At 44.5% G+C, this 12,016-nt stretch overlaps 1 protein-coding gene across 23 annotated transcripts in view; it reads left to right on the forward strand.

Annotated features, from left to right (window-relative positions):
• Nucleotides 1-12,016, forward strand: part of Grip1 (glutamate receptor interacting protein 1) — a 657,377-nt gene that overhangs the window by 563,704 nt on the left and 81,657 nt on the right. For 21 of the 23 annotated variants that reach the window (XM_039079960.2, XM_039079965.2, XM_063264315.1 and 18 more), the window contains 2 exon segments: nucleotides 1,385-1,571; nucleotides 2,157-2,302. In XM_039079960.2, the coding sequence (XP_038935888.1) occupies nucleotides 1,385-1,571; nucleotides 2,157-2,302 (333 nt within the window). 23 annotated transcript variants of the gene reach the window in all.

The following is a 12,016-nucleotide window of genomic DNA, read 5'->3' on the forward strand; positions in this document are numbered from 1 at the left end:
AACTAAGGAGTAAACGTACAGACTAGGCTGCAAAAGAACAGAATATGGAATTTAAAATAGTTTGAGGAGGGAACATGTTGTGAGTGGGCGAAGAGTATCAAAAAGCTCTCTCTTGTCCCCTGCAGGAGAGTGAAAATGAGTTTCAGTTGGAGGAGGGTTAGAAAGATCCTTCAATTAAAGTAGGAAGCTAAAAGAGCCATTTTGGACAAAGTGACATTTCAGCACTATGGGTCCCCTGCCCTCTATCAACAGTCTCAGAATACAAAGGAGCTGGAGAGCAGGGTCTCCAGTGGTGTGAATGGCCATAGTGAGTATAGCAAGTATGAATGAACCCCAGAGGCTAGTCCAGAGGACAACTCATTTATTGAGATTATATAGCTCTGTTCAGGGAGAGAGGGAAGGGAAAAGGACAAGGAGGATGTGCTGGGGTGTGGTGGGGGACGGGAATAGAGGGTTCCAAGCATAGCAGCTAGATTACCAGACAAGTCACATGATCTCTGAGAAGCCACTTCTCTGGCAAGATAACAGGAGCCTAACTGGCTTTATCATCATGTAACCTTTGTCTCTATGGAGTTTAGTAGGTTCAAACCTGATGGGGAGAGGCCCCACTCCTTCCATGCTCTCAGAAAGATGTCCAGGGTTTGAGAAATGCTCTCCCATTCCTCACCTGGCTTGGGAACCCAAAAGCACAGGACCCTTGCAGACAGACAGCATATTCAATCACGAGAAGCCAAATCTTGTGGGCAGAGCAAAGAAAGGCATCTGGAAATGGAGTGGTCCTTTCAGGATCAAAGCTGGAGACGAAAATGAGAGAGAGGGAGATGTATGGCTAAAGACTTCCACTATTGCCAGAGATGTAATTAAATGGGAGGGAACAGGTGAGTGGAGGCTAAGCCAGAACAAAACAGAGAAACAAAATTTTGGGATAAGAGGACTACGTAAAAGTTGAATGACTCACCATTCCCCCTCAGTACTGGAGAAAGATTGGGGACCAGTGTAGCCTCATCATCCCTGGGGATCACAGGGATTGTTTCCTCAAAACAGAAGGTTGCCTTGTTCACAATCACATATGGTTGAAGTGAGAAGACTCAGATGCACTGTCCCAGTTCCGCCTGAGGGAGAAGACTAGGTGACATACCCTGAGGCTATGCTCTTCCCATAGTCTCTTCATGGTTGTTGGGGCATGGAGTGGCTACCCAGGTCCTGACCCCAGCACAACAAACTGGGGCATGCATTTACCCCATTCAGCTGGAACCCAACTTTTTTGCTGTAAGACCAGCATTAAACTCCCTCGATTGCCGATGAGCTTCTGTTTATACTCTACTTTGGAAATGCTGACACCTGCTTGAACCTACAGTCACTTTCTTCCCGTTTGTTCCTCTAGTGTCTTTAGCTTCTAGCACTGTGGGATTGGCTGGACAGGTTGTTCACACTGAAACCACAGAGGTTGTGCTGACGGCTGATCCTGTCACTGGCTTTGGAATCCAACTGCAGGGCAGCGTGTTTGCCACAGAGACTCTCTCCTCCCCACCTCTGATTTCCTATATTGAAGCTGACAGCCCAGCAGAGAGGTGAGGTACTCGTTCCCCAGAAGGCGTTCTGCCCTGCATTTCTGACACCAGGTCTTTGTGAATAGCTAATAAACTATGGAACAGGGCTCAATGTAGGAAAGGCAAAATGTAGTCTCCATTCTGAAGATAAAATTTTATGTTCTTGATCAGGTTTCGGAGGAATTATGAGCACGAGAGATTTTATTTAGCAGATTTTGTCCATTGGAAAACTAGAGGCTATATTAATTATAAAGGAGACAAATCTATTCAAAAAATGGCTAAACTTCAACTGAAGTTATGTCTCTGCACTGCAGGAATGTACGTTCATCTTAATATCTGTTCATTCTGGTCAGATTATCATACTATCATAGTTTGAGTTATTAATTGATTCTCTGGGATGCTTAAGAACCCCCTTGCCCACAATTGTAACTATGGGATTCAAGAGTGCAGGGCATTGCAGTTGACCTAACATGTGTGCCAATTGCAGCAGCTCAACAAGATCAAATGCTTATGCTATTCTGCAAAGAGTAAATGAGGCAGGGTGGTGAGTTCAACCCCGTGATTGTTTCCTCTAATTACTGCCTCTCACATGTGGTTCTGAACTAGATGTGGTGTGCTGCAGATTGGAGACAGAGTCATGGCCATTAATGGAATCCCAACAGAAGACAGCACCTTTGAGGAAGCCAATCAGCTCCTTCGAGACTCTTCCATCACGAGCAAAGTCACACTGGAAATCGAGTTTGATGTTGCAGGTAAAAATCTGAGCCTTGAGCCAGTGATAGAGTCAGGAGGTGGCTACATACGACAATCATATCAGCAGTGTGGCAGAAAGACACATAGCTATGTGTGTGTGGGTATGTATATATACCTATATGCATATATATATATATATGTTTATAGACATGCACACACAGCAAGTTTTGTTTAAGATGCTTATGATGTCAATTTGAATTGTTTGTATTATTCATTAAAGTGTCCACACAGGAACAACTGAAAATTAATGTGACAAATCTAACAAGTGATATCTACCTTTACGTCACCTTTATTCTTTCTGGCTTTGCAGCTTTGTACTAGAGAGACTAGATTCTTTAGCCCCTGTGTAACTTCCTGCTGCATAGAACATGTGAGAGTCAGGCAGGGAGCAGTGAAAACTCATGAAATGGATACAAGCCCAGTAGTTTAATACGTGGTCTTTGAGATTAAAGAGAATTACACCTGACACTCATGAGAAATGACAAGGAGGGATCCAGGATTGTTTCTCTAGGGTCAAGAGGATTCTAAGAGATGAGCAAAATCATCTCTAAATGCGGACAAGGAAGATGAGGATGCCCATGTCACGAATGAGCAAGATGAGTGTGTGGAGAGCCCGTGAATAAAAAATACTGAGAGAAACCTTAGGTGTCAGAGGCAGGGGAGTGGGTGTGGGTATTGGCTAAATGACCCTGAGGAATTCTACTTTATTATGGTGGTCTTTTTTTTTAATTTGGTTAGCATATAGGACAATGGGTTTCTTATGGTATCTTCATACATAGATTTTGCTTGTAATCACTCCCCACTACCCTTTCTATTTCTTGTTATCCCATCCTACTCCTCCCCCAAAGAGACCCCTCTGTTTCCATGTCATTAGAGATGATAGGTAGACAGGCAAACAGACAGAGGGACAGAAAGATGATAGTAGTTAGATAGACAGACAGATGACAGTTACAGATAGATAGATAGATAGATAGATAGATAGACAGATAGAAGGAAAGAAAGAAAGACAGACAGACAGACAGACAGACAGACAATAAATGGACTTAAATCTAAGTTCTACATATGCCGAAGAACACAGGGAATTTTTTCTTTCTCCCCACCTCTATTATTAATTCTCTCTTGTACTCCACCTTCCAGGAACATTCTTGGATCTTAGGCTAAGGACTTGTCTAAGTCTCAGAAGAGGAGTCCAATGGAATTTGGAGATGTTCCCAGACGGTAGCTATCAGGGTTTAGAATTTGATGCAGGTTCCCATTTAAGAAAGTCATCAGCTGGGAAGGTAGCTTAGTGGTACAAAGCTTGCCTGGCATGCACAGTGACCCTTGATGTGATGCCCAGCACCACTGAAGAAAGACAGAAGGGAGGGAGAGAGGAAGGAAGGAAGGTTGATTGATAGGTTGGTTGGTCTCACATAGCAACCACTACATATCCAGGACCTTTGACCAATCAGTAGAGCTATAGCTTTGGAAACGGGGATCATATGCCAACAAATTCCTGCTGTTGTGACTCTCTTGCAGAGTCTAAGTGAAATAACAGACAGGAGAGAAAAACGTTTCTATCATCATATAACCTTTAAAAAAGAAATAGAAATTTAAATTCAAAAGCTATCAGCATGACGTTGTGACTGTGGAAAATAAAGCAGAATAGAGAACCATAGATTTAGCAGAGGGTGAGCTGTTTCGTGGGAAGAGTCTCTTAGCAAGTGACATTCAAGCAGAGATTAATGTGGGGAGAAGGCATAAGCAAGGCAGGAGCCTGGAAGGACAGCCTTCCTGGCAGTGAGCATGAGAGGCTGACCCAGGGGAATATGCTATGCAGTGTGGATGGCTGCTGGAACACTTAGGGAAGGAGTAAGAGCAGGGGTGGAGTCTGTGATTTGAGGAGGGGCTTAAAGATGGCAGGGTCTGGCAGATGTACAGCATCCTGATTGAGAATTTGTTGGATCTTACAAGAAGAGGGTCATCTGGAGACAACAGTAGGAGTTCTATTTTAGATAAGTGGTGCCAGGTCCACTGCTCACGTGAGAGGGGAAATATCAGCCTATATATGTCTTCATCCAGACGAAAACCACTGAGCCCAATTACTGAGCTAGGTGCTGCTGTGTTCAGATCAGTGGAAGGGGAAATAAGAAAGGCCAATGTATGTCCTGGAGGAGCTCACAACCAGTCCGAGTAGAGAAAGAGTGGCTGGAAGAGGGGGGTCTTGCGGATTATGTGGCTATTACAATATGGGAGAAATATGTGGAGAAGTGTTAGGATTAGCCCAGGATGGGAGAAATGAGGAGGGTACCTGGATATAGAGAAGGACCAAGAAATGACCAGTGGGTCAATGATTGTTAAAGTCATTGTCGTCTCAGCTAGGGTTTCCATTTCTGTGAGGAAATATCATGACCAAGGCAACTCTTATAAAGGGCAACATTTATTTGGGGCTGGCTTAAAGGCTCACAGGTTCAGTCCATTATCATCAAGGCGGGAGCATGGCAGTGTCCAGGCAGGCCTGGTGCAGGGGGAGCTGAGAGTTCTAGATTTTGTTCCTGGGGTAATCAGGGGAAAACTCACTTCCAGGCAGCTAAGAGGGGGGTCTCAAAGCCGGCCCCCAACAGTGACACACTTCCTCCAACGAGGCCTATTAGTGCCACTCCCTAGACCAAGCATATTCAAACCACCATGGCCCTGCATTGTCTGTTTATTGCTCTCAACTCTCATGGAGAAGTAGTGATCTATTTCATTGGTTGGTGTGTTCTTTTGTTGTTTATTTTGTTAGATATTTTATTTGTGTGTATGAGTATTTTCCCTGCATATATGTCTGTACCACATGTGTGTGTCTGGTGCCTGAGAAGACAGTGAGCCTCCATGTGATTACTAGGAATCAAACCTGAACCCTTTGCAGGAACAAGTGCTCTTAACCACTGAGCCAACTCTCTAGCCCTGGTTTTGTTGGTTTTATGGAATGGCGGCTACCAAAGAATACAAGCAGAGAAATGGATTATCAGATCACACCAGAGTTTGAGACTTGCAGAGAAAGCTCAGCAGAAAGGCTTCAGTCCAGGAGGGTTGGGTCCTAGGAGATTAGATGATGCGCTATGATGCTGGTCCAGTGATTATCATGATGTGAGAGTGCCTGTGTTCTGGCCTGCTGCATAACCATGCACTGTGTATCATAGGTCATTTACTCCATATGACAGCACTGGAAAAGGTTACTATTGTTATGTTGCTTGAAGACTGGGGCACAGAGTCAGTGCTAGAGCTGGCATGTTAACCCAAGCAGGCCGATTCCCAAGGTCACACTCCTAACTATAGCAGCCTGTGTTCAAAGAACAATGTAAGTCGACTATGGTGGGAATCAGTGAAGGATTGACCCACTGGAATGAGAGGTGTGGGATTTGCGAGAAGTGGGAGTCTCGAAGAAGAAGCGGGTATAGTCAGAGGAGGCACAGAAGAGAGGTGACGGTTAGGAGTCTGAGGCCAAAACAAAATGAGAGGCAGAATTTCAGAGACCGGCAGTCAAAATTCCAGGCAGAGACGCTACTGAAGTAATTCAGAACGTGCGTGCCTGCGTGCGTGCCTGCGTGCCTGCCTGCGTGCGTGCCTGCGTGCCTGCGTGCCTGCGTGCCTGCATGTGAAATTACAATAGAGAGATCTGGGAACGGGGAAAGACTTGCAAGCAAGTACCATTGGCTCAACGAAAGCTTTTGAGATGGGAGTGATGTGCTACCCCGAATGCCAGTCACAGTCTTGTAGCACATCTTTGCAGCAGCCATCCCCCGATGCCTTTACATGCCTGGGTTTTTGCTTAAGGCATGTAGGCCTTCACTCATGAAAGCCTCCTTCTCGTGCCTTCATTTATGGTTCTTCCTCATCCAGAACCCGGCGCCATTTTGTATTGATGTTCATTCTCCAGTAGAAAAGTCAATGACTTCAGGGATTTTGTTGTTTGGGGTTACAAATGCATGTCTAGAACACAAATGGCGCTTGGGATACAAAGAGGCCTCAGCCCATTCTCTGCAAATCCATGAGGGGAGGAATTAATGAAATACATGTGGCTCCATGAGGAAACTTGGTTATGAATTTCTGTTCTTACCAGAATTGGTTTTGAAGCCAATCTTCCTGGGGCTCCTGGTCTATTGGGACTGCTTTCTCCTACAATCCGCCTTTCTCGTGTATGTAATGGTCTGCCTTTCTCATGTAGGTAATGGCCCATCATTTTGAAAGTATGTGCCTTCTGATTCCTGTGTCCAAGCAGGACTTGGGTGGAAAGTCCTTGTAGGAATCAGTTGACAGAAAAAGTTTGGTCATCGAATACAGAGGCAGTCCAGTGGCCCCAGAGTATATTTAATATTGTGATAGAAAATTAGTAATAAATAATTACAATCCTACACCTCCATTTTATGTGTGAAAAGGAAAACCTGAGTTTCTGGTAGGGAAACTCTAGGTCCTAGTAAAGAGAATGGTAGGCTCCTAGTCTATTGACTAATAGCCCACCTTCCCTCTATTGCTTACCTGCCTCTTTGGTTAAAAATTCGCTAAACAAAATGACCAAGAAACCATTAGAGCAGGCTTCCTGCACCTGGGATGCAGGGAGAAGGCTGTGTTGAGCACCACAGGATGCTCGGAAGCAACTGCACGCTGCACCACAGCAGTGCAAGGACCAGCACAGTTCGGCCGTCTTCGTAAACAGTATCACAGTGTCTAAATATTTGCTCGTATTGTAAATCCGTTTCATTTCATATATCACAGAAATCTGTTTAGTGTCTCATGAATCCTTAATATGCATACATATATTTTTAATATTTGTTGATTTAATACTTTAATATCTTAACTCTGAGTTCCCAGAAAGTAGGAACTGTATCTATTAAGCATGCTTTATTCAGTATCCAACTTGCTTTAATAAAGGTCACAAAAATCGATATTCTAGGTCATCTACACTAGGCTCAGAAAAAACAAAAAATGTGTTCCTCTCTGTTACCCTGTCTGCCTTTGTTCATGGCGGACATCGCTAATTGATACCACTATTCTCCTGGCGGACACAGGTACAGCATTCGAACCCTCGGAAAGCACTTCAGATAATCATTCCTGATATTCAGGAATCACAACTGAAAACTTTTAGAATCAGATTAAAAGAAATCCATTTCCTCATTTAAGAACTTGGGACCCAGATAGGAAATGTGTGGAGGCGCAGGCTCTGCCAAGCCTGCCTTGCCCTTCTGGATTTGTGCCTAATTGCCTGGATGTAAGCCACCCATGTCCAGAGTTCTGCCTCACAATAGTTTATACATCGAGATGGATGTTCCAATTCTTGGCTCTTGGTGATCAGCCATCTCTATTTAATAAATATTTTAAATGATGGGTGGATGGATGGGATTTAGGCTCTCGCCTAAATCTGTCTCTTTAAACAAGCACTGCTGTGCAAACAACCCCTTGGTTGGTTTAAGAGAGAGGTATTTGAAGTAGAAGATGCTGGACGCCATCACTCTGCCAAACTGAACTTCAAGCCGTCCGCATTCTTTTATTGGATTCCTTTCCCGTACACGTGATTTTTCAGATTTAGAGCCCATCTTCTATTTTCTCACATTCAGCTCTTTTAAACGATGATCTATATGGTGACTACCACAAGACCTTAACGTTCCCACTCCAACTCCGCGGGTAATTTGCTCTGGGAGGAAGTCTCAGTACAAGGCATGTGGAGTGCTGTTCGCCGTCGACGGGGCCCAGTGCTCCATCCATGTCGGGGAGAGTTAAGCATTTACATTCCTCACAGGGGTGCCCACGCTGATAAATTAGGATGTGGTGGTTATCTCACTGCGCCGACAGTAAGTGCTTCGGGCGGAAAAGCAGACCAATGGGAAAGAAGGAAACCCCTTTACCCAGATGCGTTTTTAATTATAGTTTTAACAAAGATGGAGCAAAACCAGGGAAGTGCAGAGTAATCACAAGGGTCTTACAAAGCAAACATCGTTTGTTCGCAGAATGGCATCCACTGACGCTAAACCTGCTGTTTGTCCAAATAATGGAGCCTTCTCCTCATTAACAGTATTTGTTTATGAACTCCACATTAAACATGCCTTTGCTTTATCAACCAAATAATTATATGGGGAGGGGGAGGATACCAAATATAAAATGTATCACGCTGGCATCTGAAGATGAAAAAGAAGCTACAGCTTGATCCAAGAGATTTATCAGCTGATCCCCATTCGCTGTTGAGATTTCCTCAAATCGCGTGGAGTCAAAAGTGATCCATTGCTGTTTTCCAAGAAGGCATAATATCGCCTCTAATGTCATTAGTGGTGTTAATCATGGTCAAATTTCCCCGCATTAAAACTTTATAAAAGCAAGCAAACCAGACGGTGCAGTGGATGAAGATGTTTGCTACCAGGCCAGAGTTCAGTGTCCAGGTCCTCCGTGGTGGAAGGAGAAAACCAACTCTACAAGTTGTCTTCTGACTTTCACATGTGTACTGTGCCTCAGACACACACACACACACACACACAGAGACACACAGACACACACACACACACAGATACACAGACACACACACAGACACACAGACACACACACAGACACATACACACACAGACACATAGACATACACACACACTGACACACACAAACACACAGACACAGACACACAGACACAGATACACAGACACACACACACAGATACACAGACACACACACAGACACACAGACACACACACAGACACATACACACACAGACACATAGACATACACACACACTGACACACACAGACAGACACAGACACACACACACAGATACACAGACACACACACATAGACACGCACACAGACACGCACACAGACACACAGACACACACACAGACACGCACACACAGACACACACACAGACACACACACACAGACACACACACACACAGACATGCACAGGCACACACACACACACACAGGGGAGGCAACATCACACAAATAAATAAAAGTAAAAAGTTAAAAGTGTTACGAAACCAACAGGTTCAGTAGCGACTATTCTCACTCTGCGATTCAGGGCTCTGTGATTCTGGACGGCATTTGTGGGAGTTTTACGCATGCACATGGATGCAGAAACATAAGCACGCATTGTGCATCTCTTCTCTGTGTTCTCAGAGAACTCTTAAAATGCGTGAATGAAAACAGCCACACCTACAGGAGACGGCTCCTCAAATAGTGATGCTCCGGCTCTCTAAGGAATACTTGTTGTCTCTAACCAATTAAATCCCGCATTCTGGCTCTGCCTGTGAGTAGTCAGATGGCAGATCTCTGCTCCCGCCCCATCTTCCCAATGCACCAGTATTTTTAGCTTTTGCTTGCTGCAACAGAAATGCACCCCAGCTGGTTTGGGCAAAATGGGGGATTTTTGGAAGCATGGCCTCTTGCAGTCCAGAGAGGCTCCAATCTGGTGTACCTTAGCTTGGTACTCTGTTTGCTCCATTTGCACACTGGCCTATTTCTTGTTTCCTTCTGCAGACCAGTTTTGGTGCAAGAGGATCACACACATCCCCTTCCAAACCTGCCACTCCTGCTTTTCTTCTTAACTCCAGATTCTTAAATGGTTTCTTAGGGGATGGAGAAAGGTTATCTTCTGTTTTTAGAACCATGGACATTTGGGGCTTGGCAAAGGAATGGAGGGGAGGCAGGGAAAGGAGAAATATTTGGGAAATAATTATAATACACACAGACAGACCTGACATCAGAAAGTAAAACACCAAGATTATTACCTACTTCATTTCTCTTTCTGCCTCAGGTGTATCAAAATTAGCCCGTCTTTTTGGAGTCTATTGCTTGACTAGAATAATTGTCCAGCCCTAGTTTTGTTCACGATGCTGTCTGTCTAGGACGGCAGAGATGGCTCATGTTCTGAGCTGACTGAAGGATTCAAAACTAGGAAAGATATGTCACCTAAAATCTCAGGAAGTCTTATCAGAGTGCCGGGGAATCCCTCTTGGGGTTCTCGGTCTCCTTAATGGAAAAAAAAATAGAAAAAAAATGAAAGAGTGAACACAGCTGATTAGAGTTTAAAATAGAGACCTCAGAGCAAGCAAGCTAGAGAATGGGAGGAAGAGAACAGAAAGGATGCGTTGACGTGGGAATTAGCCACCCATTGGCAGGTAGTCAGCCAGGTGGTGGGAAAGGAGCCTTGTAGAAGAGAAATAAGAAGGCTGGAGAGATGGCTCAGTGGTTAAGAGCACTGACTGCTCTTCCAGAAGTCCTGAGTTCAAATCCCAGCAACCACATGGTGGCTCACAACCATCTGATGCCCTCTTCTGGTGTGTCTGAAGACAGCTACAGTGTGCCCATATCCATAAAATAAATATTTTAAAAAAAAAGGAGTAAGAAAGCCTAAAGTATTAAGCAGTTGAAAGGCATACTTAGGCTCTGGCTTGAATGCAAGAGAAAGAAGAAAGGTGAATTATTACGCCTTTCTATTAACACAGAAATAAGGCAGACCAATCTAAACTCCAGGATGGCTCACAAGGGCTGTACTAAGCAGGAATCCTGGGAAGGCAAAGTGTATTATTTTCATCTTTACTTGAACCCACCTTCTTAGGGGTGGTCCCCTAGACAGGTCTTTGACCTGCCAGAGTGAATTAACTCATAAGCCAGAGGTGAAAGGTCATCTCTACCTAGAGGCAGATTTCATTTTTTACTACACCATCAAAAAATGGGAAACATACAAATTCTTAATAGGTAAATAAGTAAATATATGCAGGTTCACTTCCTGGTACTTCCAAGTGTTCATTGAGAAGAACAGAAGGCAAATACAGTAAGTCAGTCCGTGACTCTGGCCTGGTCCCAGAGAGATTTTTAAAGACTGAGAGGAACTAAGGACGTCAGCAGATTCGCTCACCCCTCTGAAGGAGGATGCTGGGAGAAAAGACCATGTTGTGCCACTGAAACAGATGGGCAATTTGGGGGTCTTTTTTACAGGTGACTCTCTAGCAGCCTGGAGGGGCTGAGGGAAATCAAATTTTTATTGTGTTCTCTAGGTTAACACTCTGTGGCGAACCTTCCAAATTGGAAGATCAGATTCTGGCCTTGTAAAAAGTTTACTGCTTAAACTTCTCAAGGGAAAGGACAAAAGGCCAAGAACAATTTAAGGCAGAATGAGAAAAGGAGGACTCTTTACTTTTTCCTAACTTTTGCCTCTGCTGGGCAGCTATGCAAAATGTGTTTCACACATGGTGAACAGTTGAGAGTAGGTGCCTGAGGGCCCAGTAGTTCCACCTGCACAGCCTTCCAAGTTAGAGCTTCACCCATCGGAGGGTGAGCTAGGCTTTGGTGAAATTCATTAAGCAGTAAAAGGGGGTTAGTTTGCTCACCCCACAATCCTCCTCTTCTGCTGTCTCCTTTGCTCTCCATAATGTTTCAGGGATCTTGGATGAGGGGTGCTTGTCTAGGGATGTGGTTGAATTCATTCCATGAGATTGACAAAGGAGTGTGTCATGCAAAGTAGTCCTTCTCACACAGGAAATGACAGTTGGTGACAGAGGAGCCTCTGACTGACTGACTGACTGACTGACTGACTGACTGACTGCCAGCTAGAGACCCCAGGTGGGGGTGTGAAAGGTGCAGCTGTCTGAGAGTGAAAGTCGTGGAGGTGCTGAGGGTCTCCATCAGAAAGGTCTGAAGATGCCAACATTACGGTCACCGGGCAGTTAAAGTAGAAGTCCTGATGGCCTCAGAAAGTCACAGTTAAAGATCCC

This window comes from Rattus norvegicus, chromosome 7, assembly GCF_036323735.1.
Source record: "Rattus norvegicus strain BN/NHsdMcwi chromosome 7, GRCr8, whole genome shotgun sequence".
NCBI lineage: Eukaryota > Metazoa > Chordata > Mammalia > Rodentia > Muridae > Rattus > Rattus norvegicus.